The following is a 27,977-nucleotide window of genomic DNA, read 5'->3' on the forward strand; positions in this document are numbered from 1 at the left end:
GCCTCCTCGTGCGTGCGTGAGCGCCGAATTTCAGCAAAGGACTGACGCGATGGTTCAATTGCGAGTCCGCGACAGTCGTGCTGCGCGTGCTGCCTGGTCATGTGATCACACCTGCACACCTGAAGCATTGCGGCCTACCAGTTGAAAGCGTTGGTCGGGTTTACGCATCATACGGGGAACCTGCTTCCTCCGACCGGCCGACAGCCCACTCAGGCCCTAGGGCCCTAGATGCATACCACGGATAGCGTGGTTGTGGAACAGGGCCTTGCGTCATGACGCATTGGCTCAATTGAGTGTGGCATGATGAATAGGTGGAAACACACACCAACCACCGTTGCCCGTTTCAGACTTTTGCTTCTCATCCTATCCCATCTCAGTATTCTTATCACCACCCCCGCATGGCACGTATGGCACGTATGGGCTCCGCAGCATCGAGGATCGAGGTGCCTCATGGCCGTCGCGCCCGACGCGCCCCATTTCCCACCTCGCACCTGTCCTGATGGGCTGATGGCTGTGGCTGATGGATCGCCATCGCGGATTGCTTCCCCCGCAGTCGTGCACGAACCTGCCCTGGCTTAGCTGATGATGATAGTGCTCCAGTCATGCCGGTCATCCTCTGATCCTCCGGCCTCCGGCCTCCGCCCGGATCCGCCTGCAAGGCCTCCAATCATGGAGAGGTGCTCAGGCCGCAGCCACGCAGCCACCCCACCGCCCCGCCGCCCCGTCGCCCCGCCCGGCGCCGCTCCGCCGAGATCGCGAGATTGAATGCGACACAGGCACCGAGGTTTCAGGCACATCCATTGCCAGCTCTGGGCAGGTGAGCCATGATCGCCATGAGCAATTGAGCAAGGCTAAAGCACGTCCTCCACTTGCCCCACTTGTCGCTTGATGCCATCCTTCGGGGTCACCACTGAATATGATTGCAGGGAGACACTCGTAAGTGTAGAGCTAATCGAGCATATCTGACGGGCCCTCCATTTTGAGCGCATTCAAGCGAGGCACTGATGAGGAGCATGGCGAGCCAGATGTTATCGATCACCCGCTCCAGCGCGATCCAGCGCGATCCATTGCAATCCAGCGCCAGCCGAGGTGCCGCAATTCAGACCCCGGTGGTCCGGTGATCCGGTGATCCAGTCATACGATTATCGGGGCCTCAGCCACCTACTGCGACTGACGCGTCAGTTGGGACCTCGTATTCCCAGCTCGCCATTGATGATCCACACCTTCGCCCCACTCGCCTTACTCTGCCCTCCTTGCGCCTCGATCCTCCTCGCCAGTCACACCCCGGAGAGTCGTGTCCTCCGCCTTTGGGCCCATTGAGCTCGGCACATCGGAACCCATAGTAAACAACCCTGCCCTACATGCCATCATTGACCCTCCCACTCCGAGATCGATCTGACCCGCGCGATCACATTCGCCGTATGCGCCGTACGCCGTACCGCTGCCTTCCTCGCCAGCGGGCGCAGCGTTTACCCCTACAGGCCCATCAATACCATCAAGGGAGGGAGCAAAGGAATTCACAGCTACCAGCTACCAAAGGATATTGACCGGTCAAGTCCACAGCAGCTGACTGGACCTCACCACCTTCCCTCATGCCTCTCATGTCTCCTACGGTCTCGGTAAGATATATAAACAGCCCATGCCCCTCCAACTCTTGTTCACCCCCAAGTCCTCTCTTCTCTCCTATCGCCACTGTTCAAACCTTCTCTCCCTCCTCATACTCTTTTACAGTCACCTACAGTAAACCACCTAATTCACTTCAACCATGCGTTCGTACGTCCTCATCGCTGCCCTCGCGGCCCTCCCCGTCATCTTCTCGGCTCCCGTCGCCGACTCTGCTATCGCTCGTCGCGAGGAGGGTCTCGCCATTCGTGAGGCAGACGCCGCCGTCATCAAGACCGAGGCCCGCCAGGTTGTCGACCTTCCTGTTCCTATCGCCGACCTCACTTCTACTCTCACCGACCTCCTCAACCAGATCCCTGGTCTTACCCACGATCTCGTCAAGGTGGTGACTGACCTCGTCACTGGTCTTCTCGGTGGTATGTGACCTTTCCGCTCCCTCTCCTCGGCTGACAGCAGGCGCCCCTCTTGATGCTGCCAGTGTCTCCAAGCTCTCGGTTCTTCCCACCAACGTTCTTGGAGGCCTCCTCAAGACGCTCAAGGACCTCGTTGCTGCCATCCCCATTGTTGGCCCTCTCCTTGTAAGGTGATTCTTCTTCTTTGCTGACTTTAGGCGCCTCTTCTTGGGGCGCTCGAGCTCCTCTCGAACCTCGGGGAGGATCTCATCCCTCTCAAGGTTCGCCAGCTCCCGCCTCTTCCTCTTCCCGTTGGCGACATTATTGGCCAGCTGACCTCGGCTCTCAACGACGTCCCCGGTATCACCGAGGACCTGATCAAGCTCATTGTTGGTGAGTTGTTTCTGCCCGAGTTTCCGACTTGGCTAACAACAGACCTGGTTACCGGCCTCCTCTCGGTACGCCACGCAATGAATCTTGTTTGCTGACGCCCAGGGCAAGCCTCTTGACCCCACTGTCATTTCCTCGCTCCTCGCCCAGCCCGCTGCCCTTCTGGCCAAGGTAAGTCTCTCAGATTGTGAGACCTTGCTGACATGCTAGGTGCTCGGCGTTGTCAACAAGCTCGTCGCCGGTGCGATCCGACACGGTTCCCCCGCTAACTTCAGGCCTCCCTCTCCTCGGCCCCATTCTTTCGCCTCTCCTTTCGGCGCTCACGCTCGTCGTGGCGCTTGGTGGCATTGTGGTGAGTTCATCTTTGCTTCACTATCCCTGCTGAACGAACTAACTTGCAGGCTGGTGGCGTGGTCGGCGGTGTCGCCGGCACCGCGGGCGGTCTTGCTTGAGCCTGACCAAGCAGCTGTGGGTAAGAGGCCTGCCTCCCTCCCAGCACTCTGTGCTGAGTTGGGGTTTCCTCCCTCGTCCCCCCTCTCTTTCTCCTTTGTAAACTTTGCGTACTGAATGCATGGCTGAAGCCAAACGACGGTGTGCTGGTAGTTGCCGGTCACTGGCGCCGTGCAGCAGTAGCTGTTCAGGCGCAGTGCTCTTGATGTAAAATTAGTACAAAGTAAGCATGGCGGCATAGGCATGGGCTAACGTAGCGTTTCCTTGCCTTGACCTCGATGCGCGTCGCGTGTGCAGTAGTAAGTTTGGACCTTCGCGCTGGGCGCGACTGCATGAGCTCCCAGTGTGAGTTCGGCTGAGGGCATGTCAGTTTCAGCTACATGTACCGCGTAGCGACACGTGATACCAAGAAGAGAAAGCGCTCTGGTGAGGCCCAATTGCTCCTGACATCATGTCCAAGCCACTCGCCACTCCTCGTCCGGATATCATGCCCACACACCGGTTGGGTATGAGGACATTGCTGTGCACCTCATCACTGTTAACAGCGCCTGCCACCGGCACAGCGGCACTGAGGCCGAACGTATCCTTGTGAGCGTTCAGCGCCCTGGCCACACGAAGGGAACCATTCGCTTTCTGCACTCGCCGAGCACGGACGTGCGCTTGCCTACGGCGTCGATGACAAAGTCGTCATCCTCCATCGTGGGCGGCCGGACAAGCGGGTGCTCGCGGACGTGTGCATTCCGGGGGCGCACAACAGCGCAAGTCCTAGCGGTGGTGATTGTGCGCGCTTCTCGAGGGGTGGGTGTTAGAATGCAGTGAGTGGCGCAGGGGACAAGCAGTGGTCTCCCCGCAAGCGCCATTTCGCAGAGACATACCGTCGACGTCAAGCAGCAGCTCGAAGACGGCGTCCCATTCTTCGCCATCCGTTTTAAGCCAAATGACGGCGAGCTGAGGAGTGAGTGTGATGGGTCTGGTGATGAGTTACCCGTAACTCTGACGTTTCTATGAGCCGGCCGCTTACCCAGTAGCCCTCCGCAGTACATGGCGAGTGGCAGCTCCGCGGGTGGCATGTCAAAGGCGATGGCGTTCACGCCCACGTTCTTTGGGAGAGGGGCAAGCCCACGGGCGATGAGTTTGTGTTAATGCGCGCCTTGCAGCGTAATGTTTGCGCAATGCTTACGGGGTGCGCCGGCCGCGTGCCACCATCATGCTTAACTTGTGTGCCGCAAGATGGATGGGTCAGACGGAGACAGTGCTGAGCTTGTTGCGGCTATCTCAACCTTCTGGACGTACGATCTTGGGCTCAATGCGGTGCTTAGCGCAGATCACATGTGGCTCCAGACTAGAGGATGGCTGGTGCGTTGAAGCAAGTCTGAGCTCCGCGTCCGTGAAACAATTCAATCGGCTGCTGCAGACTTGCGGTTTGTTCATACCAACAAAACTGAGCTGGCCGGCGCTCCACGCGCTATGTCACCGTCTCGACATGCCTTATGTCGTTGCCGTAAAATGGCTTATGAGATTGTGACTGTGAAGGCCAGAGCTCTAAATGAGGACCTTATAGTCTGGAGCAGTGCTTGACTCTTCATCAGTAACAGCGCCGCAGCTGTACGGCCCGCGCCCCAGAGGCGTCGATTTCATGACACGGAAAGATGACCAGTCGGTGGCCGAGGAATGTGTGTAATGGGCCGCCGAGATTGGGCGCGTCAAATGCTTGCCCGGCTACTTGGCATCCGCACGGCAACCTCCGCCGCACTGTTGGGCATCGCCGCTCCCCTCTCCTCCTCCCCTACTCCGCTCCCCTCCACGCGCAACCTCAGGACCCCATGGAGCCCCCGGTATGCAGCGCTCATGTACCGTGTGTGGCGGCCATGTCTGGAGACCGGCTGATGCATAGCGCTGATGGCCCTCCGACAATCGTCATCATGTGACACATGCGACCAGCGATATAAAGGACTCGTCGCAGTGCCATTCCTCCCGCCAACACACCATGACCGAGTCGCTGATTGCAAGTGGGGCCGCACGCGCGGTCGCAGCCATCACCTCCTTATCGCTCCTCCAAGTGACGGGCTACCTCGTCCTGGGTGTTCTAGTTGGCCTCGTCGGCACATGGGCATACCTCTACCCTTACGCCGCGTACTTCAGCTCGAGCCGCAATCTTCCCGGCCCGCCCAGCGAGCACCCCATCGCAGGCAACCTTCTGTATGTTCTGCGCCGTCAGCACCCGCGTCCCGTCTACCAGGCCTGGATCGACAAGTATGGCCCGACGGGGAGGATCCGCGGCCTGCTCGGGGTCGAGAGAATCTACACCTCAGACCCGGCCGTCATCTCGCACATCTTCCAGCACGCCGACATGTGGCCCAAGAGTAAGAGCACGAACATCATGCTCCGTCGTATGCTGGGCAACGGGCTCATTACCGCTGAGAGCTCCGACCACCGCCGCCAGCGCCGCGTCCTCAACCCCGCCTTCTCGCCGCGAGCGGTGCATGAGATGGCGCCGATATTCTTTGAGAAGGCGCGCGCAGTTCGCGAGAAGTTTGCCCAACTCCTTGAGGAGTCGGCCACGACGCGTGACCGCGTAGTGCTCGTCGACACGGACGCAATGCAGGCCACAGACAACAAAGGCGGCAAGATCGACGTCGGTCTCCTTATGGAGCAGGCCACGCTGGACACGATTGGCGCCGCCGGCTTCGACTACGACTTTGCGACGCTGTTCTCGCGCAGAAGCGAGCTCCTCGACGCCTTCCACTCAGCTGTCAAGGCGTTGCAGGCAAGTGCCCTCATTAGCGCCCTCCAGAACCGTTTTGTGCTCTTCAACGCCCTCCCCACGCCCGGCCTGAAGCTGGGCCGCGCTAGCCGTGCCACAATGAACCGCGTGGGCGACCGCATTGTCGCGGAGAAGACGCGCGCCATCACAAACATGGGCATCGAGAAGGATACGGACCTCGCCACCGCCGACCTGCTCAGCCGCCTCATCCGAGCTAACATGGCTGTTGACCTCGAGGAGCGTGCGCGCCTTAGCCACGCCGAGGTGCAGGCGCAGATCTGCACGTTCGTGAGTCGGATTTTTGGAAGGTGCTGGGCTGAAACTAGATCTTCGCTGGCTCCGAGACGACGGGCGTCGCCCTTACTTGGGCGCTGTATCGCCTCGCAACGGACAAGGCGATGCAGGATCGCCTGCGGGCCGAGCTCGTCACAATCAGCGAGAATCCGGATCTGTGAGTAGGATGCGTGGACGGACTGTTATTTCGCAACCTGACACCAGTGACGAGATTCACTCATTGCCTTTCCTGGAGAAGTTCACGCGCGAAATTCTGCGCATGGACTCGCCCGTCCCGGCCGTCGGCCGTGAGCCAGCGGCTAAGACGACGCTTCCCCTCTCGCGTCCGGTCCGAGGCCGCGACGGGAAAATGATGGACTCAGTGGTGGTCGACAAGGGAACCGAGGTGGTGATCCGTAAGTCCTCCAGTCACCTGACCTCGCAATGTCTTGCCGCGCTAACAGCAGTCGTCGGAAACGTAAACCGCGACCCCGCGATCTGGGGGCCCGATTCGAACGAGTTCAATCCTGACCGCTATGACCGTCCCCCGCTCGCCTCGGTGCCGGGTGTGTATGGCAACCTGCTCACATTCATTGGTGGGCCGCGCAACTGTATTGGGTGGCGCCTTGCGCTTGCCGAGTTCAAGATCATTCTCTTCACCCTGTTGCGCGCGTACGAGCTGGCAGAGGTGCCTGGTACGACGTTGCACAGCGAGACAACCCTGGGCATCATGCGCACTCGCTCAAACGAAGAGGGCGTCGTGGTGCCCCTGCTAGTGCGCCCCGTTGGCGAGTAGGCCTAGGTAGGCAGAGTGTTGTAGATTTAAGGATGCAGCCGTCTGAAGTGTCTGACGTGAGCTTGGGTTCGTGCCCCCAAGTTCTTCTCATCTGTGTCTCCCCTCACAAGCGCCCTGCAGAGTTCGCGATTGTCGCGCACAAGAACCCAAGACATGCCCACGGTTTACAACTTTGCCTTGCGCCAAGTCTGGAGCTGCCGCCCACTCGCGAGTCGCTTGACGACCTGCCCATCCGCAATCTCGTCGATATCGATCGTCACGAACGCGTTCGTCCCGCTCATCCGATCGATACGTACGCTGGCACGCACACTCCGCCCGATCTCCGTGCTCTCATAATAGGCCATCTCGATGCCGAGTGTGACCCCACCGGCCATGGGTGCGCCCCACCACTTCTCGCCGGTTGCGAGGACCTCAAGCGTGAAGCCACACAGATTGTCGACGACCCAAGCGTGGCACGCCCCGTGGATGCTTCCGAAGCTGTTGCACCAGCGTGGCGTGACGGTGCCCTCGTAGATTGCTGTCCAACCGCGCGGGACGTCTCTCCCGCCCTTGGCGTTCACGGGCGGCAGGGGATCGTGGGCGACTGGACGGATGTCAGCACCAACGGAATGGGCGCGCGAGAAACCCTCGGTGTTGCCGCTGTTCATGGCTTCGATGTAGGCCGCCATTTCGGACTCGGTGAAGGGCTCCATGTTGAGAACAATGATCGGGGCGATGGCGGGGGAGAGGAGGCGAGACTGGAGTTGATGAAAAGCAAGAGGAGGCTAGCGTGGGGGTCGAGAGCCACAGCCTCTCCCAGTATGTTCCAGTTGTCTAAAGTCGATGAAGAAGAGAAGATAACTCGACGATCACTCGGGTGACGATCCGGGGATGCCGAACTCCGGGTGGGCATAGCCGGCAGCTTCACCGGATGCATGCCCCCGGAAAAAGGCCCTCCAGAAGGCGGCGGATACCATCCTCCTGGCCTTTATCGTTTCATTTCGATGTGCATTGCCGTGACCACTCCATATCTCACTTGTAAGAAAAGCTTGTGCCGAGTTAGTGGCTGGTTGAAGAGGGGCAATGGATGACTGTGTAGGGTAAGAGGTTTCTAACGTCCTATCCGTGTCGCACCATATCCTCACAGCCAAGCAACCCACGTCCCAGAGCGAGTCCTCATACTTTGCATTCGTACAACTCCCCAGTCTCTCTACTGATGCAGGCACTACTGAATATCGACCCCATACTGCATTAAATGTACTTCCCTTCGACTCCTTAACCCGCGTACGACGACGCGGGGAGAGTGTGGTGGCGCTTGATGCCCTGCCACTGCTCGTGGTAGTTGGGCTGGAGGGATCCCGAGTCCTCCAGGGCCCACTTGGTAGGGTTGAGTGGCAAGTAGGTCTCCATGAGGCAGATCATCGAGCCCTCAGCGCCAACCTGGATGGGACCGTCGGGGATCTTGCCAGAGTAGCCCATCTCAGTCGATGCCGAGTCGGGGCCGTGCGCCGAACCGGGGTTGTGAAGGTTGCAGCCGTCGCGGGGCGAAGGGTAGCCCGAAACTGTTGCCATGAACTCGGTGACAATGTTGCGGTGGAACCAGGGCGGGCGGAACGTGTCATTGACGGCACTCCAGCGGCGCGGGAAAGCGCAGAAGTCGATGATCGACGTGCCCGGGGTGTCTGAGGGCACCTGGAGGACGCACTGGAGCGAGGGGTCGGCGTGGTCGAAGGAGATGTTACCGACGGAGCAGAACTTCTGCAGGTCGTAGCGGTACGGCACGTAGTTGCCGAGCCACGACACGACGTCGTACGGGCTGTGGTCCTGGGTGTACTGGAACAGCTTGCCGCCGTACTTGTTGACGATAAGCCACTCCTCGTCCGTGTCCTCGTAGCAAGCGGTCGGGGTCTCGAAGTCCTCGATGTTCGCAAGGCCATTACCGCCGATCGGCCCGAGGTCGGGGAGGACAAAGTGGTTGTTGAACGCCTCGAGGATGTAGCCCGAGGCTGGCTCATTGGGCGAGTGCTCGCCGACACGCGACACGGTAAACTTCATATTGCGCTGGACGACGGCAATGTGGCATGGCGGGACGTGCATGCGGCCGTACTCAGTCTGAATGAGGAGCTCGCCCTTGACGGGCAGGAAGAGGAAATCACCGTCCGACGAGTACAGCGCCTTCTTGTCCATGTCCTTGCCGAACTGGTACCAGTGAATAGCGACGCCGCTCTTGAGCTGCGCGTTGCCGGCGCCGCAGATTGTGCGAATCGAGTCGAGGAAGTCGAGATTCTCGGCGCCCTTGACCTTGAGAGGATCCCAGCGGAGCTGCTGCGGTGTACTCTTGACCTCGTCCGTGTTGTCCTGGTTGAAGTTGTAGACGAGCGAGTTGTTGCCTGAGTACTCTTCGTAAGGGTTGTGGACGACTGAGGGGCGGATGCGGTAGAGCCACGAGCGGCGGTTTGAGTGGCGGGGGGCTGTGAAGGCCGAGCCCGTCATACCCTCGGTGTAGAGGCCATATGGCACCTTCTCGGGAACATGGGCGTGCTTGGGGAGCGAGTTGGGCACCGACTCGGAGCGGAACGCTCCACCGAAGCCAGCTGAAGGTCAGCGGTGGCCACCGCGGAGGCGGAGGTAGGATTACCAGTCACTCACGGTGATACTCGAGCTGGTCATACCCAGTCTTTGCGTTGGCGGAAGAGATAGTCATTGTTTCTGTGTCTGTCGCTGGATGATGGGTGCGAGAGGCAGTCAGGTGGATGGAGGACTCGACGCCAGCAAGCGAGCTAGATATATCTTCCTGAAAGAGTCGTGTACACGCCGCTCAGCGCGGACGAACATGCACTGAGGTCGGGAATCGGCATCGTCGTAAGCCTCGGTCAGCAGATCGCGACGGCCGCGGTGGTTGTCTTGCGTGTGCAGGCTCTCATCCGCGCTGACATGCATTCCACGCCCTGGAGGGCCCCCTGGTGCCGAGCGCGGGGGGTGCGGGGCTGGTGGGGCTGCGACTGAGCTCGGCTCATGTCATGTGAGCTGATGGCAAGTGACGCTTTTTGTTTGGGTGTGGTCTGGAGACATGGAGGGTGGGCTGCCATGGCGGGAGCTCGGTCGTCGATCATCGCCGCTCTCGGGTCCAATTCTCGGCATCTATCCATATCACATCAGCAAAGCTGAGGCATCCATCAGCGCCCCGCCCAGCCTGGCTCACCTGACGTCTAATCCGAGCCTCACACGCGAGCAAGCGGTATTCGGAAACCACTTGGTAGCCGGACCTACTATACATGCCAGCTTCGCAGCTACTACTCATCATGATGCGTTAGATAACCGTTCCTGTGTCTGAATCATCATCCACACCATCATGTCGGTTCCCGCTCACATCCAATCCTTCGTCGACGACTTCTACGCCAAGTCGGACGCGCGGGACAAAGCGGCCTGGGTCGACTGCTTCACCCCCGACGCTAACCTCGACCTGGCTGGCAAGGTCGGCAAGGGGTCCGAGGGCATCGGCAAGGTGTGTGACGGTGTGTGGGAGGGCCTCGCGCGCCGTCAACACCACGTGCACGGCATCTACATCAACCCCGCGGTGGAAAACGATGTTGTAGTGCTCGGCAGCATCGATATGGACCGCAAGGACGGCATCGAGATCCGCGGCGTCGAGTGGGGCGGTCGCATGCAGCTCAAGGACGGCAAGCTCGCTGACTACAAGGTCTGGGTGGTGAGTCTTGGACCTGCAGGGAGTGGGCGCGCTGACATGCAGCTGCCTCCTCCGGCCAAGTCCGGCTAAGTCTTGTGGTCTGTAGCATCCGATGCAGGAGAAGCAGTGGAATTGCCGGCATCCGGGTATGTGAGCGGTCAACGCCCCTCGTAACCTGTAACCTGAACTTCGAGTGCGCTGAAATTGCGTATATACCTTGCCCCAGCCACTCACGCGCCATTCCGATCACCACTACTACTGTCATCCCCTCATAGCACTATGACAGTCCCAACAGACATCGAGTCCTTCGTCAGGGAGTTCTACCGACTCTCTGACGTTCCCGACGACCAGTATCTCGACCTCTTCCATGACGAGTTCGAGTTCCACATCGGCGACCGATACACAAACTCTCGAGAAGGTCTGCGCGAGATGCGGAAGCGCGGCGCAGCAGCAGTCGCAAGCCGCGTGCACCATGTTCACCATCTCTACTTCAACGAGAAGAAGCCCAACCACGTCGTCGTAGTGGGCAGCATTGATCTCGACCGCCTCGCGGATGACATGCAGATTCGCGGGCTACCATGGATGGCCAAGCTCGACATGCGGGACGGAAAGATCGAGAAGTATACTGCCTATGTTGTGAGTACATCATCAGTAGGCGCCTGACAGTAAGCACTTCCCACCCGTTCAGACTGAGTAGGTTTGTAAATCTTGAGTTGTAGGGATAGATCTCGGGATGTGAAAGGTTCCACAGCATCTAATAAAGCTCTTCCAGTGGCATATACTCATGAACCATGGCTGAGAGAGGCAGATACTCGATATGAGTTGCTCTTCACTCACTGCTCTTCCCGCAGCCATTGGTGTCCGACAAACATCAACAAGTGGAGTCGCACCAAACGAAGTGGAGGCGGGGATGGGCGACATGGAGAATGATCCCGATGCGGGGCAGGCACGGACCCTTGGGCTGGGCCCTGTATTAGCCGACGCAGATCATTATTGCTGACACAATGCGCCACTCGGCATTCGGATAATGCCGTTCCGCCTGCATTCCACGACCGCAATCATATCAGCTGATGTCACAGACCGCGAGAGCGACGACACCGACGACTTCAATAACAGCGCGCCGCGGGGCGTATCCATATTCCCACTTCGCACAATAACTCCAGCACTAGCAAGATGAGAGGCGCCGCCAAGCTCCGCGAGATGATCAAGACCGGGCGCACGATCGTGTCGCCTGGTGTCTACGAGGGCCTCGGTGCCCGCGTGTGCCTCCAGAACGGATTTGATACGCTTTACATGGTGAGCAGCAAGGCATTTCATCACTGAAAGTAGACTGGGGCTGGGACGGCCATCGGCCAGCTCGGCATGCCTGACCTGGGACTGACCACCGCCGACGACATGGTGCGGAACGCTGCTATGCTTGCCGGCCTTAACCGCGATGTGCCCGTCATCGCTGATGCGGATACAGGCTTTGGCGGACCCGTGATGGTGGAGCGGACTGTGAGTCTTGCCGATTTCTCGCTCCGCTCGACGAGTTTGACTTCGGCCGGAATCGGATCTGTGGATGAGCTACAGCTGACGATAGGTTGAGCGCTATATCCTCGCCGGCGTGGCCGCACTCCACCTTGAAGATCAGGTGATGCAGAAGCGCTGCGGACACCTGGGCGGCAAGGAGCTAGTAGATGAGGCGACTTTCCTGGCGCGCATCCGCGCTGCGGTTGCGGCACGCGAGCGGACCGGGGGTGACATTGTCATTATCGCGCGCACGGACGCCCTGCAAAGCCTTGGCTTCGACGCCGCCATCCACCGTCTCAAGCTGGCTGTCGAGGCCGGTGCAGACATGTGCTTCCTTGAGGGCATGACAAGCAAGGAGCAGATGGCTGAGAGTGTGAAGCAACTCGTGAGTCCATATTCCTGAGTCTTGCGCAATTCCCCCCAGTCTGGACGGATGTGCTGAGACCAGGCTCCCACCCCATGCATGCTCAACATGGTCAATGGAGGGGTGACGCCGCTCGTGGATGCCAAGGAGGCTCAGGCAATGGGTTACGCACTCGTCATCTGGCCGATTTTCGCACTCATGGCGGCTTTCAACGCGTACGAGAAGGCGGCGCAGGAGCTTAAGTCCACCGGCTTCCTTGCGGACATGAAAGACAGCCCAGGTGGACCGGTGCGCGGCGGTGTCCGTGAGGTCTTCGAGCTGTGCGGAATGAGCAAGTGCGTCGAGTTTGACATGCAGATGGGCGGCGCGACGTACGCCAAGGGCGGGCCCTAGTCAAGAGCTTCAGATTGTACAAATTACGTGCATGGACACACTACTGGAAACTAGGGAGGAGCTCAGGAAGCCACTCGGCATTCCAGCCCAGCATGGAGAGGAGCGCGTCGACATCACCCTCCTTCTGGTTGGTCTGGAATAAGTGCAGAGGGTCCTCGACAAGTGGATGTACCGGATTGACCGCGACGAGGATGCCGCTTTTATCGTCCATTTCAGGCGTAGGCACCAGCTCTATCAATGACATACCGGCTGGGCGCTCAAAGTGGATTTGAAGCTGGGCAATCGCGCGCGCCGCAAAACAATCGTATGTATGAGACAGCACACGTGTGTGTGGCCACCCTGTCGTCAGCTCATCGCGAACCGACTTCCGCTTTGCTACATCAGAACCACCCCTCACTCACCCTTGCAGAATGAACGGAGGTATGCTTGACACTTCTCAACATCGTCAATCGCAGCAGCACACCATGCGGCGTCGCATTTGGCGGGGTTTCCGTCCAGGCGCAGGACGGCGTACAAAAGTGCCATGCCCATGATGATCATGTAATTGAAGTGAAAGTAGCTGTCGCCCATGAGCGATTGCTGATTCAGCGCGACCATGTACTCGAGCGTCGAGCGCGCGCTCTCGCGCATAATCCGCGCATCTCCGCCGTGGGGGTCAAGATGTGGTCCATGCAGCTGTCCTCGCAGCATGTGGTAGTACATGTCGAGGTGTGTCGAGGTCGGTCCTTGCGGTCGCTTTTGCGTAGTGCGCTGCGCTCGCTCGCGCCATGCGTCCAAGCGAGCGATGAGTTCGGACGGGCGGATATCCGGCCGAGTCCCGCGCTGGTATGAGGCGAAGGACCACTCAATTTGACGCAGCTCGACATTTAGCTTGGTCGTCTCGATCGGGTCGATACCGTGTCTCTCGGCGATGCTATCGTCGAGGCTCTCCGGCCACGCCATCGTGATCTGCGTGCCATCAAACCCCACCGGGAAGTTGTAGAGCAAGGATGCCACTGTCGTCAGACTCCGAGGCATGAGATAACGCACGTCCTAGGTCGATTCCGTACAAAGACCAGAAGAATGCCCGCCGTCGATCGCGCTCGCGCTGAGGCAGAGTCGCTGGCGGATCGCGATATAAGCCAAGCGTGCGCATGACGTGCGACGCGAGCGGCGATGCATGGGCGAGGTCCGGATTTGCCCAATCGAATACGCCGTAGAGACATAGGAGGAAAAGTGCCTCGGCGCAGCGCTGATGTTAGTCTTGCCCTGTTGCTCACCCACGATGGCTGGCTCTGAGCGGAGCACCACGCCAATGAGGCTGAACGCTTTCTGCCGGAACATTGCCGTGTCTAGCTGCTCGCAGTCTCGCTGTGCGAGGTATTGGCACGCGATAGCGAAGACGAGCGTCATTGTGTATTCTTGTAGCGGTGTTCCTTTGCCATCCATGACCGCGGCCAGACTGATGTCAGCGTCACCTTGTCATCACGCACTCTTGCTGCATATCGTCCTTCCAGTACATCGGGTACAGGGGATTCATGGAGATGAACGTGTTAACAAGGAGTTCGCCGCGCTCGCGGCTCGGCCACTCGGCCGGCGGCCAATGATTCGTCTCCTCGACGGTCGCCGCGCCCCCGAGATGGATGTGCATTGTATTAGTGATGCTGATCTGCTGTGGGTGGTGCAGGGCAGCGAGGCGCTCCTCAACCATGTCGACCAGCTCGCGGGGGAGGAGCTCGGAGCCACGGTCACGCCCGTCGTCTAGGCTGACGGCAGCCAGGTCGGCTTCCATGCTTGCTGGAGAACAGCCGGGGAGCTCATCCGTTGGCAGTCTGGCGAAATGGGCCAGCTCCGGGACGGACCGGAGAACGCCCTCAAGTGCAGCAACGCGCTGCTCGAGTGCCTGCACTCGCGCTTCGCGCTCCTCGAGCGCGACGAGCGCATCTGCTAATAGCGTGGGGTCGCCCTTGAGGTCAAAGACGCAGTCGATTTGCCGCTTCTCGCACATGCTGCATCGCGGCTGTTTCCTGTCACACTACGATCAGTCCAGTTCTCGCGAGGCCCTACTTTGCGCTTGCGCTGCTGGCAGGCCTGGCAAGCCTGCTTTGCGCTGGTAGGTAGCAGACTCTGAGGGGGACTGCGCGCTGGGTCGCCCAGCGGCAGGTTGCGGATGCTTGCGAGAGATGGTCTGCGGAGCGCCATTGAGTGTGCGATGGAAAGCAACGTTTCTTCCCCACGTCGGTCTCATGTCAGTGTCGCGCGGAAGAGCCTGTCCGTCTGGGGAAGTGCGGAGCCCTCAACTCCTCCGAGAGTCATGCCGCCTCACCGTCCCGGAGAGGATAGTCACGACCACATAAGCATCGGAAGAGTGTCCCCAAACTCCGCTGCAGGCCAATCATCAGGCCGAGGCCGAAACTCCACGGCGGCGCCACTCCGCCACCCACGTGCTATGGCACATTTAGGCGCCTGAATGATGACGCCAAGGCGCGACAAGCCGCAGGAGGCGCGCGTGAAGCAGAGGAGGCGCGCGTGAAAAGCAGAGGAGGCGCGCCGCGGATGCTGCCGAGGAATCGGGTTTCGGGGAGAGGATGGAAGGTGTAGTGGGCCCGCCGATCACAAGGTCACCTGTCGTTATTTCGTCCACCTCGGCACTCGGATGTGATCAGGATTGGGCAGAAGGTCGGACCAAGACTGGTGTGAATCAGTGAAGGCCAAGGCACTGGTCCTTCTTACACCCGAATTGACGTAAGGGACCACGGAGGATCGAAAGGACCAAGAAGACCGAGACGAAGCATGACTGGAGGCCCTCGAGGATTCTTGCTGCGCTGTCAAGGGCATACGCCTCCGGTAAGAGCCTCCAGAGGCTGACTGTGATCACTCATAAGCAGGTTAATGCCTCCGCGGATTCTAAGAGGAACGGGCCATCTCCTGTCCCGGCGCCACCGTGCAAGAGGACGTCACATGTGCTACAGGTTCATCAGAGCGTACGTCGAACGTGTCCGAGGTTAGAAGGGGAGCCGACAAGAATGCACTGGTCACAAGAAGAGGTGGCCTAGACCCCCCACAGATATCAGATGGTTTGAGCCTGCTGATGGGAGCCACTGTCCAGATCCGACAACCCGGCGCACCCCTCGCCGCCGATCCTCGCCGCCAGCTGCGAGGCCTTCATTGACGGCTTCGCAGTGGTGAACTAACAATCTAAACAAACTTAAGGAAGCCCACAATAGCCATGCGACGCACAGGGGAAGGCGGAGGACAGCCGCCTCCTTATCTCTTCTCTACGCCACCACGGCCTCGGCGACTTCGAGAAGGAGTGGAAAGGCCCCGCCCCCGCCCCGCAGATCTAGACACCGACGCTGTCTCGCGACACGAACCTGGTGGGGGCGGCGCAGCCCGCTGTTTGCTCCAGGGGCCGCGGAATGCGTTCGGCTTGAAGCGATATCTCAGAGCTCGTTGATCAGAACAAAGAGCTGAGAAAGGGCGGAGCGACTCCGCCCACCTCTCCACCGCTACCTTCCACCGTCGCGGGCGTGGGGTCGCGGCTACGAACCTCGCCTTCATGAAGATGCTCTAAAAAAGCATATAAGCACAACTACAGTGCCTTCGTCTCAAGAATACTCAGCAAGTCAAAGGTCAACACATCAGCGAAAACAATGGTCGTAGAGCTTACAACCTCCCCCTTCACGCCCACCGAGATAGCCGCCCGCGCTGCCGTAGCTGAGCGCGCCCGCCGCGTAGCTGCCGAGACAGGAGCCCCCGCCCTCGTTGAGCGCGCCATCGGCGAGGGGCGCCGCCTCCGCGTCGTCTGCATCGGCGCAGGTTTCAGCGGCATCGGTGCAGCTATTTATCTGCCACAGCACGTCCCCAATCTCGACCTTCAGCTGTACGAGCGTGCAGAGGACGTCGGCGGTGTCTGTGAGTTGCCTGTACGACCTCCGACTGATAACAGGGCACCATAACCGGTACATGGGTGCAGCATGTGATATCCCTGCGCACACATACCAATTCTCGTTCGCAAACAACCCGGGATGGTCCAAGTTCTACGCTGGGCAGGAGGAGATCCGGCAATATCTCCTCCGCGTGACCGATCACTACGGTATCCGACCTATGATCAAGCTCCAGCACGAGGTCACTGAGGCCAAGTTCCGTGAGGATGTCGGTCAATGGGAAATCACCGTCAAGAACCTCGCAACTGGCGAGACCTCCGTCGATACAGCCGATTTTGTCCTCTACGCCACGGGTCTACTCTCACACCCCACTTGGCCCAAGATTCCTGGCCGCGAGAAGTACAAAGGCATTCTCCGCCACACTGGCAGCTGGAAGGCCGCACAGGAGGAGGCTGAGGGTATGGACTGGAGCGACAAGACGGTCGGCGTTATCGGTGTCGGCTCGTCCGCCATTCAGGTCGTGCCCGTCATGGCCAGCAAGTGCAAAACTCTCATCAACTTTGGCCGCTCCCCTAGTAAGGACTTGGACAACTTTTAGTACATGGCTGACAAAAGCTTGGATCACGCCCACATTCGGAGAGGAGATGGTCCAGAAGTTGGGCATGGACATGAAGACAGCCAACCATGTGTTTACGCCCGAGGAGAAGGCAAAGTTTGGCGCCGATCCGCAGGCATACCGCCAGTTCCGCCTTACAATCGAGCGCGACCTGGGCTCGTTCCACTACGTCACCCATCGTAATTCGCAGGAGCAGGACTACATGTATAACGCGGCGCGCGAGGGCATGGAGAAAAAGCTGGCGTCGCGTCCCGAAGTCGCGAAGTCTCTCATTCCGAACTTCACTGTCGCGTGCAAGCGTCTTACTCCTGGCCCCGGCTACCTTGAAGCCTTGACCGAGGAGCACGTGAGCCTCGAAACCAGCGATCTCGAATGCTTTACGCCCGAGGGCCTTCGCACTAAGAGCGGTAAGGAGTACAAGCTGGATGCGATCATCTGCGCAACGGGGTTCGACGTGTCGAGCGTACCAAAGTTCCCTATTGTGGGCCTTGGCGGCACCAATCTCCAGGACGAGTGGCGGAAACAGGTCGAGACTTACCTCGCCGTCTCCGTTCCCAAGATGCCGAACTTCTTCAGCGTGCTCGGCGCACAAGCTGTCGTGGGCTCGGGTAACCTCCTGATCATGATCGAGGCGCAGCTCCGCTATATTGGCCAGGCGCTCAGAAAGGTCCAGGCCGAGGGATACAAGTACATGGTTGTCAAGGACCAGTGTGCCAAGGACTTCGCCAAATATACCGACGACTACTTTGCGCGAACCGTGTTCACAACAGACTGTCCATCGTGGTACAAGGGTGTCAACGACGGGCACATTCGTACGCTGTGGCCCGGCTCCAGCCAGCACTGTGTCTGGTCTCTCCGCGACCCCCGCTGGGAGGATTACGAGTTCGAGCGCGAGCCAGAGTACAAGCACACCATGGCCTGGCTTGGCGACGGACACATTCCGGCCGAGGCTGACCCCGCGTTCTACTACGACGAGCTTCGCGCTGGCTTCCGGGACCAGGCCTTCTTCCCAGTTGAGGCGTAGAGAAGCTAAAGTTTCACCTAACGATCTATCAGAAGCTGTTGAGAAATTTATGCAATGTGTACATCCCTGACGACGAGACACACCGTGTGACAGCCCAAGTTCGTTTTGAGCGTTTTCGAGCACCTGGAACACAGAATATCTAACACTGATCTCTTACAAGACACAGATGGCGATTATCTCTACACCTTGCGGTCGTCACACCTTTGCCATAGCTGCGAGTGACCCCGATGACTGGCCTTCCACTCTGCGCCGGCTGGGTCACGAAGGACGAGTGCACAAGCGCACAGCGCACCAGCTTCTAGACCCTTTTCGTCTGCTGTACGGTCCATCGAAACTGCTCTAGACAGAGCATCGAGGAGGCTCCTTGGTACGGCAACGTGCGATATCCTACGCCTTCTCGTTACGAGCGGTCGGAGAAAGAACCAGCTTGCTGGCACTTTCTACATGTATGTCGTGTAACCGAAACACGCGCATACGCGAGACGTGTCGATAGATGCAGTACTCCGCGCGGGTCTCGCCGCAGTGAGGTAGTTCGACGGGATCTCTGCGTCCGGTGTATCAGCCCTCTTACCCGCACTATTCAGTCTGTTCCGGCAGCGCCCCGGATCCAGCGTCAAACTCCCACCACGTTGACTGTTGTCAGTTCCGCGCTCTGCTTCGACCGGGTTGCTCACATCTGCACCGGAAGTGAAACCGAGGTTGTCTGACGGCACCATCATGAGCATCGGATCCCAGAACTCATGAAGCTGTCTATAAGCCAAGTCCGCCCGGATGACCTACGAGAGTGTCGGTGTTGGGGTCCGTGTGGCTCGGCGACGTAATGGGCATCTGAGACCCACCCACTCCCCCCTCAACATTGGCGTTGCGAATGACCGCGTCGAGGAGGGAACCGAGCTCAGTGCTGGGCGATGAAAACACATTAGGAGACGGCGCCGACTTTGACAGAATGGTCCGCACCGTCTGCGAGCCGGTGGCACCCCGCTGCACAAGACGCGTGCACCAGCCGACGAGCTCAACATCTTCGTCATCCGACGCGGAGACGCTGTCTGTTCCGGCCGCAGGTGCGGGGTTTGGGTTCGGATTCGGGGTTACAGCGGACAGCTTGGCTGCTGCGCGACCACGCAAGCGATGCAACCATTTGAGGTTCTTCGCCATGCGGGGCGACGGCCAGGAAACGATCACGCGGGAGAGGAGTAGGATGGTTGAGTCTATAAGAGTCAAAGCGTAGGGTGCCAAGGTGTTCTGAGGGTTCCGGATGATGAGGGTGCCCATTGTTACGGCTGAGTTAAAGGTATGATGCTGGCGTTAAGATTGGCAAGTGGCCCACGCACCCAGAAGAACCAGTGCCGCACAGCAATGGCAGGGAACAGGCTGTGCACAGTGGCGGCGACTACGATCATGACCTTAACATCAGCGTGATCTGTGTAAAGATGCCTACATTACAGCGCTCAAGAATTGAGAAAAAGGACTGCGCATACGGTGACTTCGTCGGGTCGTCATGCTGTTCTCGTAGAACCTTCACAAAGTTGGGGCGATGCAGGAATAGGAAGGCTTCAGAGACGTTAATGGCGAGAGTGCATTGCTGTTAATTAGTCAAAACCCGTGTCAATGCACGACTCGCCTGAAAAGTGCAGTGGACATCACGTCGGAGAACCTCAGGACTGTCGCGGATTGCTGACTCAGAGTCGGCGTACCGAGAGGGCAAAGCGAGGAGAGCCGAGCGGCAACGTAGAGGGTACGGAATGCTGCTCTCGAATTCAGTCCTAAAGCATCAGCTGGCTGGGACGATCAGGCACAGCCTCACAGTCGACGGTGCAAACCTGGGACACCGGAATCGAGCGGCTTCTTGATTTTCATGCTGAGGTCCAGAACTCTCCGTGTCAACTGCCAGCAGGTGTGGGACGTACTGGCCACAGATCACCGCAAGCTCCCATTTGAGAGTAAAATAACCTCGCCCATCATTAACGACAGAGCTCTTCTCTTTTGGGAGCTTCGTGTCGACGTAGTCAGGCGAAATGGAACATCTGCGGGTTAGGGTTGACGCGCATTCGGCTCACGGGCGACAGAAGTTGTTGGCCTGGAAGATGTCGGCGGCATTCGATTCCCAGAACACATGTCTGAGATCAGTTGGGGCTGGTGCAAGGTGGGGTGTGGGCCCTACAGCTCCCTGGCACTTACCGTCTCTCTTCGATGACGTCTGGTGGCAGCCCCCATGACTCTCCATCACGATGCAACCCCATGGCCTGGGCGATACGCATTGCTAAGCCCCACAGCGGCCATGCAGGGTCACCATTCCTTCCTTCTTCTGTTTCTCTGATGTCAGCTGAGTGGTGCTCGCGCGTCGGCCCACAAATGGAAATGTGCCATAATGTGCTTTTGATCAGCTACGCAGAGCATCCCGAACTCACAAGTGTCTGGACTCCCGAGATAGCGGTGTTGACGAGGAAATTGCCCTTGACCAAGCATGCCTTTGACAAAGCGTGGTACTCGGCTGCGGCCGGATCATTGGGCGGAAGCTCAAGGCTGTACAGTGCACCCATAGCGAAGACAATGAATAGCAAGGCGAGTTGCTGTGGGTTGACCGCGTGGTTATTGCTCTCGACAGCAGCGTAGACGCGCTCAAAGATCGGCTCAAAGTATGCTCTTGGGGCCACATCGTATCTTTCGTCAGATGAAGAAAATGGGTACGCGCTCACTGCCAGGCGAAGTATCGAAAGTAGGCGTGAGCAAGAGCTTTGGCCTCCTCGCGAGGCGGCAGCTTCGACGTAAGATACGCCATCGTCGTCGGCGCCGCGGCGAGAAAGGGAAATGACGGATTGAGGCCGGGGAGATGTAACTCCTTTGGTGATGGAACTCGTGAGGGCGCCGGAACATCGTCGGGCTCGCGCGTCTCTTGCTTCTGTTAGCTTAGCGAAGGGTACACGCACATCGCGTAGCCACTCGCTGGAGGCATTAGGGCCAAGATACTTGGATCGCCCACCGTTGGCCATCAGGAGCGTGCCTGAGCCGTCTTGCTCATGAGAAGCGGCTAGCTGAGCCCCAGCAGAGTCTACGCTGCGCCATGACGCGGGGTCGAGAAAGGAGAAGCTTGGTGAGTTCGTGGAGGAAGATTGCACAAGATCGGGCACGACTGCAGGAATTGTTACCCCGGGCATGATGGGTAGCAGGGACGACGATGCAGAGCGAGGTGGTGAAGTTGAGGCGCGTGCAGGTGACTGAACGGCGGGGGTACCGTCGTGGTCATCACTGGCCTGCCCGCGGTGGCGGTGGCGATTGGACGCCTCCGACAATCTGTCGTCAGTGAAGTCAGTCCTGCGCCTTTGAGGACGCACAGCTGGAGACCGTCGGTCTGTACGCCGTCGGGACATATATCGGAGCACCGGCGCCGCACGCAGTGTGCACAAGGCACTGCTGTAAGCCACATGAAGTGGTGCGCGGCGACGTACCCTGCCGATCGCACTTCATCTTGAGTCGCCGGCATTCTGTTTGAGCAATGACAATTTGGGCGCCCACCTGCGCATGCAAAAGTCTTGCGTTGCCTTCGTTTCTTCTTGGGTAGGGTCACCTCAACAGGCGAGGGCCTCTTCGAGCCCGAGGATGGGAGGAGATCTGACATGCTGGAGGAGAGTTGTTGAGAAGTGCGAGGAATGGCATGTTGGCTTCGAATCGATTTCGGATATACGAGTCCGGCTATTGAGTCCTACCTCCGATGGTTGACAGGTGAGGATCGGGCTTAATAGTGGATGATGTCCGGTACCAGCGATGCATCTGGGATGGCCCCCTAACACCCGAGACTGACTAGATCAAAATCTTGACGGACCTACCCAATGCAGGGTACATCACACGCTGCATCTTCGGCGGCGGCGACGACCTGGAAAGCCTGTCTCCCACTACTCCGGAATGCGACACCGACAACCAGAATCCACCGGGGCGGAAAGAGCAGGGCAAGTCCACCATGTTTACGGGCTCGGATGATGGCGCGGCGTAGAGCGCAGTGGGTCCAAGGGCAATATGAAAGTTGACACGACGATGCTCACGTGTGGTTGATAACAAAGGCCCTTGGACTTCTCAATGTCTGAAGTTTCTGTAGCACGGTACCCCCATGCCACTTCAAGGTTTAGTAACACCCCAACTCAACGGTCACAATACTTGCCTAAACTCAACGGTCACTATACTTGCCTAAGTCAACGGCAGCCGTCGAGCTGAGTCAGTCACGGCAGTCCAACGAAATGACCGCCAATGCGGCCGGACCCCTCCATCGCTTCAACATAAGTCTACGAGAGGACATGTACGTTGAATACTTCTATTTACCGGCAGGTGCGTACCAGTCGTCGAAGCCGAGGTCCCACCCCCACAGTGGGGTGTTGATCCGCTTGGCCTTGCCCTTGGCGGCAAGGCCGTCGAGAACTGCCATCTCCTTCTCCGAGAGCTTGATGACCGTCTGGTTGGCCGCAATACGCTTCTCGCTGACACTCTTCGGGATCGCGACCGTGCCATGGTTGACGTGATAGCTGATTAGCACCGTAGCGGGAGACACACTGTGTGCCTCGGCGATGGCGGCGATCTCAGTGTCACTCATGAGCGGAGCGCCCGTGCTTCCCAGGGGCGAGTATGCTTCCATGAGGATACCAAGTTCGGCGCAGTAGTTTCTGAGCGCGTGCTGGGGCAGGAAAGGGTGCAGCTCGCACTGGTTGACGGCGGGCACGACCTCCCAGGTCTTCTTGAGCTGTTCAAGGTAGGGGATGGACCAGTTGCAAAGACCGATAGCCTTGACCTTGCCGCTGGCGTACAGCTCCTCCATTTGCCGCCAGGTCTCAGCCTGGTCCCACGTGCGATCCACTGATCGCGTGCCGTCGGGATTTACGGGAAGAAGGGGGTCGCCAGAAGACTGCGGCACCAAACGTACTGGCCAGTGCACAAGGTACAGGTCAAGATAGTCCGTGCCGAGTGCTTCGAGTGTTTGTTGAAGACCCTCAGCTGCGTCCGCCTGGTGGGTGTTCCAAAGTTTGGAAGTGATAAAAATCTCGGCGCGGGGAACCCCGCTGTCCTTGATCCCCTGCCCCACCTCATGCTCATTTTTGTAGATGAGCGCCGCATCAATGTGGCGGTAGCCGTTCTTGAGAGCGAATGAAACGGCATTGCGCACCTCACCTGGCATCGACTGCCACGTGCCTAATATCAGCAGACGAGTGGTGAGAGGGGGTACCCAGTGCGACGGCGGGGATCTTAGCGCCCGTGTTCAGCTGGAAGTGGGAGGGGAGAGTAAAAGAGGTCGGCATGGTCGTGTTGGGAAGGGGGTGCGGAAGCTGGGGCGCTCAACGGTCTTAAGGCATTGCAGTGACCGATGTCGGCTGGCCCGTGTAAGGCTTTCCTCGTTATCGGGTATAACGGATCGGGCAGTGGATCAAATCCGGCGGGGCTGAGGCTCGGATATCAGTCTTAGCCCCGATTGAGAACGTAACAGTCGTCAGAGGGTCGGAGTTCAGGCGGGACCCATACGAGTTCCACTCGTTGTCCTTGGGAGATGGGCAGCGGAGTTGCATCGGACGTACGGAATTGAGCTTGGGAGCTCCGTAGTCTGTTAGATGGGAGAATTTGACGCATCCGTCTCCATCCCAGATACATGAATACCATTTATCACCAAGTAACAGAAACCTCCGCACCAGCGGCGGCCACGCTTTGGATGATGACAGGGCAGTAGGGCCTAGCGAGACGCAAGTTGCCACTGTTGTAGTACTGAAGTCGTACGTACTCTGTTCATGCACGTGCACGTGCACGCGTTCATTTGTCTCCTCGTGCATAAAGTCGTATGTTTCTCTGCAGCATATTTGAGCATCAATTGCGGCACTTGTGTCTATTAATGCAGCCCTGCATTCGACAGCCTGCAGCGAAGGATGGGATGACACATTTCAAATCTACTTTAAAGCCGGGGCAGCAGCCACCCCGAAGCCCCCTATGAAAGTAGGAGGAGTACCGGTCAAACATCTAGGCAGTGTAAGGTGGTGGGGAGACTCCCTCGATGAGGGCTTTGAGCCGGATAGCCATGCGCTTCGAGTGGTAGCGCGTGTAGGGGAGGTAGCCGACCATCATCCAGAGATTGTCAACGCCCGAATGCTTGTACGCAGAACGGAACTCGCCCTCCTCATCTATGCCCCAGATTGGGCCGCAGCGGGAAGCGATCTCCTCACCAAGCGTAGCCTTGACGCTATCGACCGCGCTAGAGAACCCGGTAGCGAAAACGACTAGGTCAAACTCGCACTCGCGGCCACCCGAGAGCACAACCTTGTCCGTGGTGAAGCTTTCAATGTAGCCCTGTTCGACCTTGATCTTGCCGTTGATGATCTGCTCGCACGCACCTGCGTCAAAGTAGAAGCCGCCATTGCGTGTTTGGCCGAGCGTGCTGTTGCCGGTCCCACGCTGGCCGCGCCAGGTACGTAGGCCCTTAGCGTTAAGACCTTCAAGCAACTCGCGGTCCAGGGTCTCAAGGGCCTGGGCGTTGCGTCGTGAGAGCTCCTCAGCGGGTCCAACTGGCATCGCGAACGCAATGCGGTCCTGTTCCTCAAGGTCAGGGCGGACGCCGTTTTTGGGCGCGTATCCGCCGATGGCGCGGGGCACGGAATGCGTGAGGGACATGATGTACGTCGGCGAGCGCTGAAGAAGAGTCACGTCGATGTCGCGGCGCGCACAGTCGTACGCGGTGTCAAAGCCAGAGGATGAGGTGCCGACGACGAGCACTTTTTTGCCGATCCAGTTGCGCGAAGAGTCGTGCTGTGTCGAGTGCCGCGCGGTGCCCTTCCACAGCTCACGACCTGGGACTTGCGGGATCATGGGGATGCCGCAGAGGGAGGTGGCCATGACAACATGCTTGGGATGAAGGGTGCGCACCGCAATGCCGCCCTTATTGACATTGACAGTCCAGCCGTTTGCATCCTGCTGGGCTTCGACAACGGATGAGCTTGCCCAGATGGAAAGCTCCATAGCGTTGGCGTACCACTCCATATACATACCCTGCTTCTGGGCGGGCGTGTACGTCGGCCAGTGCTCCGGGTAGGGGAAGTAGGGGAGATGGTCAGCCCAGTGGGGAAAATGGAGGGAGAGGTACTCGTAGCGCTTGCGCCAAACCTCCCCGATGGTAGCGGCGCGCTCCACGATGAGGGTGGGAACACCGAGAACTTTAAGACGAGCGGCGAGGGCAAGGCCATTCTGCCCACCGCCGATAATGAGAACGTCCGGGCGAATCTCGTCGTCGTCCTTCTCGCGCTGCGCCTCGAAGCTAACGTCGCCGGTCATGTGACCGTCGGCTGGCGGCAGTTCCGGGAAGTCAATGAGGTCCTCGGCGACGGTATGGAGAGTCCAGATTTTCCACCCCTCTTGAGTAAGGACAGCATTGATCATGGCGCTTGCGTGTACGAGCGGCGTGTCAAACTTGAGGCAAAACTGGAGATACTCGAGGTCGGGGTAGGGGCGATGGATCGCTGGGAGGGGAGTAAACTGTTCGAATTTGCTGGCATGCGCCGAGGGGAGGAGGTCGGCCGCGGCCTTTGCGATCGCTGGGCGGAAATTAAACGTGCGATAGTCCCAGGTAAATGCGAGCTTGTCGCGCCACACGCCGTACTCCAGAAATAGGGCAGCGAAGGCCTCGGCGTCGCCAGTCGAGAGTGCAGATGACAAGGCAGAGAGGATGTCCTCAGCAACCTCAGTTACGTTTATATCCTCGGGTATCTTAGTGCCGAGCACCTCGACTGTGGGGAGCGCATGGTTATATTGGAAGTCGTACATGTGATTGTCGGCAAGCGGTGGTCTCTCGTCCGCGACTTTCGCTTTGAGGCTGGTGGCGTCGGCAACATCAGCCGCGGGAGTGGTGTCAAGAATGGCGGTTGGAGACATGATGGTGTGCAGGACGCAACAGATGGGGAGTGCTGTTTGATTTGCCGTTGGCCGTTGGCTTGAGCTCAGCTCAACACTTTATAGAGTGCAGGCGGCTGCCGCTGAGTGCTTTTACTGCACAGATGTTGTAAGTGCTTGATAGCCGGACATTCCGTTCAGGTCGAACGTCCACTGCAAGTCTACATAGCAGCACGCGTAAAACCGAGATGAGACGGAACAAGGCCGGACGTCATGAGAGGTGGGGCATCGGACTGTGTCTGATGGGGCGGGCGACCAGGGAAGTAAGGCCATCGATACAAGGAAGCAGATCGGAGATCAGGAAGAATGGTACAAACATCGGACCGGGCATAACTGCATGATATGTCCGGTTGACCCTCACCTCGAAAATCAGGAAATGACTGCGTCCTCAAACGTATGCCCGTGCGGTGCGCTCGTGCCCCCAGCTGAAGTGCTGTCTCAACGGGATCTTTCACATGTCCACAACCTAATGGGTCTGTTTTCTCACCGAAGTGGACATGGCACGGCATGTTGCGTGCGGATTGAGAAACACTGCAGTTCACACAGCTATGAGGGGACCTGGAGCAAAACGTCGGCACTCATGCACCCGTATACTGAGTCAGCACACTGAATGTGGGGTAGTGGTACCTCAAAACAGTTCATAGACCAACAATCTAGCTCGCCAAAACAGTACATAATTACTCCATAACTGGCAGTCCCTCCTCGTTAAAGAGGACGGGTACGCGCTTGCGGAACGAGTACTGGAGCGCAGCTGCAATCTTGGCCGCCTCATACGCATCGTCGGCGTCAAGGGAGAGCGCCTTGTCATCAAGTACACACTCAGCAAACTCTGCCACGTCATTCAGGAAGCTCTTGTCGTACAGCACGAACGCATCAGGCGTCGTGGCGGTCCGCACGCCGTGCACGTCGCGCACCTCTACGCGGTCGATGGTGGAGTTGCCGTTGACAATTGCGCTACCTTTGGTTCCAAACACACGTGTGGCGCTTTCAAAGCCGTTGGTGAGGGTGCGTCCGATGTGGAACGTGAGGATTTTGCCATTGGCAAACTCAACAATAGCGAAGCCGTTGTCCGCGTCTTGGAACTCGTTGAGAGCACCATACACGGCGGTTTGGCCCACAGCGAATACGCGATTCACCTGCTTTCTTGGGTTGGGGCAGCCGATTGTCGGCTGAAGGTAGAAGCGGGCAATATCGATGTCGTGAATGCCCATGTCGACAAAAATGCCACCCGACTGGGCGGAGAACGCGACAAAGAACCCGCTTGGATCCTGCTGGTCCAGACATGACGTCTCGACGGCGTGAACCTCACCCAGCTCACCCGCATCCACCATACGCTTGACGTGTCGATAGCTTTCGTCGAAGCGGCGGCAGAAGGGCACAAGGAGCTTGAGGTGAGGCTTCTTGCGGGCGGCCTCGACCACGGTGCGGGTAGTCTCGATGTCGACTGCGATCGGCTTTTCCACCATGACGTGGAGATCGAGGTCGAGGGCTCGGAGGACAAGGGGGGCGTGCGTGGCGGTCGCGGTTGAGATCAGAACTGCTTCTGCGCCAGAGTGCAGAAGACAGTCCTCCGGATCCGCGAAGAATCGGATACGCGCCGGCATGTTGCCAGCCACCCAGGCATCGGCGCCGGGCTTGGGGTCGCAAACTGCGACAAGATCAATGCGTGGCGAGGCCAGTAGGATGCGCGCACGGATGGAGCCGAGACGGCCTACGCCGAAGAGCGCAACCTTGAGCTTACGGGCGTTGTCGGCGGTCATGGTGACGTTGGGACTGGGCGAGACCTGGACAGGAGCAGCAGAGGTGGACATAGGGACTATATAGATACTTTAAGGCGGCTGGAAATCACGACGGACTCTGACCCGGGTTTCAAAGCAAGAGAGCCTTGAAAGCGGCTCCCATGAGTGAGGCTAGCCCGGTGCGGTTGCAACGGCTGAGATCA

General features: G+C 58.7%; 14 protein-coding genes across 14 annotated transcripts; 6 read left to right on the forward strand and 8 right to left on the reverse strand.

The window, feature by feature from the left end:
* Positions 1-1,765: 1,765 nt before the first annotated feature.
* COLE_07086 (uncharacterized protein) lies at positions 1,766-2,857 on the forward strand (the record flags this gene model as incomplete). The annotated part of the gene is made up of 8 exons (XM_018424838.1): positions 1,766-2,039; positions 2,080-2,201; positions 2,234-2,408; positions 2,451-2,473; positions 2,511-2,576; positions 2,616-2,646; positions 2,681-2,757; positions 2,807-2,857. The coding sequence occupies 8 exons, from the start codon at positions 1,766-1,768 to the stop codon at positions 2,855-2,857; spliced, it is 819 nt and encodes a 272-aa protein (XP_018277592.1).
* Positions 2,858-3,451: 594 nt separating this feature from the next.
* On the reverse strand, positions 3,452-3,925 carry COLE_07087 (uncharacterized protein; the record flags this gene model as incomplete). Its single annotated transcript, XM_018419448.2, has 1 exon — positions 3,452-3,925. The coding sequence occupies one exon, from the start codon at positions 3,923-3,925 to the stop codon at positions 3,452-3,454; it is 474 nt and encodes a 157-aa protein (XP_018277591.1).
* Positions 3,926-4,842: 917 nt separating this feature from the next.
* On the forward strand, positions 4,843-6,688 carry COLE_07088 (uncharacterized protein; the record flags this gene model as incomplete). The annotated part of the gene is made up of 4 exons (XM_018423638.2): positions 4,843-5,907; positions 5,946-6,070; positions 6,118-6,308; positions 6,360-6,688. 4 exons carry the CDS (start codon positions 4,843-4,845, stop codon positions 6,686-6,688), a joined length of 1,710 nt encoding a protein of 569 aa, XP_018277590.1.
* A 164-nt stretch (positions 6,689-6,852) lies between these two features.
* Positions 6,853-7,380, reverse strand: COLE_07089 (uncharacterized protein; the record flags this gene model as incomplete). The annotated part of the gene is made up of 1 exon (XM_018423637.2): positions 6,853-7,380. The coding sequence occupies one exon, from the start codon at positions 7,378-7,380 to the stop codon at positions 6,853-6,855; it is 528 nt and encodes a 175-aa protein (XP_018277589.1).
* A 562-nt stretch (positions 7,381-7,942) lies between these two features.
* On the reverse strand, positions 7,943-9,371 carry COLE_07090 (uncharacterized protein; the record flags this gene model as incomplete). The annotated part of the gene is made up of 2 exons (XM_018421450.2): positions 7,943-9,261; positions 9,317-9,371. 2 exons carry the CDS (start codon positions 9,369-9,371, stop codon positions 7,943-7,945), a joined length of 1,374 nt encoding a protein of 457 aa, XP_018277588.1.
* Positions 9,372-10,019: 648 nt separating this feature from the next.
* Positions 10,020-10,445, forward strand: COLE_07091 (uncharacterized protein; the record flags this gene model as incomplete). The annotated part of the gene is made up of 2 exons (XM_018426803.2): positions 10,020-10,376; positions 10,419-10,445. 2 exons carry the CDS (start codon positions 10,020-10,022, stop codon positions 10,443-10,445), a joined length of 384 nt encoding a protein of 127 aa, XP_018277587.1.
* Positions 10,446-10,634: 189 nt separating this feature from the next.
* COLE_07092 (uncharacterized protein) lies at positions 10,635-11,052 on the forward strand (the record flags this gene model as incomplete). The annotated part of the gene is made up of 2 exons (XM_018426802.2): positions 10,635-10,991; positions 11,026-11,052. The coding sequence occupies 2 exons, from the start codon at positions 10,635-10,637 to the stop codon at positions 11,050-11,052; spliced, it is 384 nt and encodes a 127-aa protein (XP_018277586.1).
* Positions 11,053-11,528: 476 nt separating this feature from the next.
* On the forward strand, positions 11,529-12,624 carry COLE_07093 (uncharacterized protein; the record flags this gene model as incomplete). The annotated part of the gene is made up of 4 exons (XM_018421449.2): positions 11,529-11,651; positions 11,685-11,852; positions 11,938-12,252; positions 12,316-12,624. The coding sequence occupies 4 exons, from the start codon at positions 11,529-11,531 to the stop codon at positions 12,622-12,624; spliced, it is 915 nt and encodes a 304-aa protein (XP_018277585.1).
* Positions 12,625-12,664: 40 nt separating this feature from the next.
* On the reverse strand, positions 12,665-14,805 carry COLE_07094 (uncharacterized protein; the record flags this gene model as incomplete). The annotated part of the gene is made up of 6 exons (XM_018423636.2): positions 12,665-12,963; positions 13,026-13,619; positions 13,654-13,855; positions 13,888-14,065; positions 14,097-14,638; positions 14,671-14,805. 6 exons carry the CDS (start codon positions 14,803-14,805, stop codon positions 12,665-12,667), a joined length of 1,950 nt encoding a protein of 649 aa, XP_018277584.1.
* Positions 14,806-16,256: 1,451 nt separating this feature from the next.
* COLE_07095 (uncharacterized protein) lies at positions 16,257-18,130 on the forward strand (the record flags this gene model as incomplete). The annotated part of the gene is made up of 3 exons (XM_018421448.2): positions 16,257-16,518; positions 16,553-17,065; positions 17,106-18,130. The coding sequence occupies 3 exons, from the start codon at positions 16,257-16,259 to the stop codon at positions 18,128-18,130; spliced, it is 1,800 nt and encodes a 599-aa protein (XP_018277583.1).
* A 576-nt stretch (positions 18,131-18,706) lies between these two features.
* Positions 18,707-21,595, reverse strand: COLE_07096 (uncharacterized protein; the record flags this gene model as incomplete). The annotated part of the gene is made up of 16 exons (XM_018425476.1): positions 18,707-18,763; positions 18,805-18,876; positions 18,911-19,429; positions 19,462-19,533; positions 19,569-19,712; positions 19,785-19,893; positions 19,935-20,003; positions 20,038-20,154; positions 20,188-20,247; positions 20,309-20,443; positions 20,481-20,503; positions 20,539-20,791; positions 20,827-21,026; positions 21,058-21,421; positions 21,463-21,538; positions 21,577-21,595. The coding sequence occupies 16 exons, from the start codon at positions 21,593-21,595 to the stop codon at positions 18,707-18,709; spliced, it is 2,289 nt and encodes a 762-aa protein (XP_018277582.1).
* Positions 21,596-22,433: 838 nt separating this feature from the next.
* COLE_07097 (uncharacterized protein) lies at positions 22,434-23,409 on the reverse strand (the record flags this gene model as incomplete). The annotated part of the gene is made up of 2 exons (XM_018420901.2): positions 22,434-23,302; positions 23,337-23,409. The coding sequence occupies 2 exons, from the start codon at positions 23,407-23,409 to the stop codon at positions 22,434-22,436; spliced, it is 942 nt and encodes a 313-aa protein (XP_018277581.1).
* A 706-nt stretch (positions 23,410-24,115) lies between these two features.
* On the reverse strand, positions 24,116-25,909 carry COLE_07098 (uncharacterized protein; the record flags this gene model as incomplete). Its single annotated transcript, XM_018426801.2, has 1 exon — positions 24,116-25,909. One exon carries the CDS (start codon positions 25,907-25,909, stop codon positions 24,116-24,118), a length of 1,794 nt encoding a protein of 597 aa, XP_018277580.2.
* Positions 25,910-26,712: 803 nt separating this feature from the next.
* Positions 26,713-27,795, reverse strand: COLE_07099 (uncharacterized protein; the record flags this gene model as incomplete). Its single annotated transcript, XM_018423635.2, has 1 exon — positions 26,713-27,795. One exon carries the CDS (start codon positions 27,793-27,795, stop codon positions 26,713-26,715), a length of 1,083 nt encoding a protein of 360 aa, XP_018277579.1.
* Between the last annotated feature and the right edge of the window lie 182 nt (positions 27,796-27,977).

Source organism: Cutaneotrichosporon oleaginosum (assembly GCF_008065305.1).
Source record: "Cutaneotrichosporon oleaginosum strain ATCC 20508 chromosome Unknown ATCC20508_contig06, whole genome shotgun sequence".
Classification (NCBI taxonomy): domain Eukaryota; kingdom Fungi; phylum Basidiomycota; class Tremellomycetes; order Trichosporonales; family Trichosporonaceae; genus Cutaneotrichosporon; species Cutaneotrichosporon oleaginosum.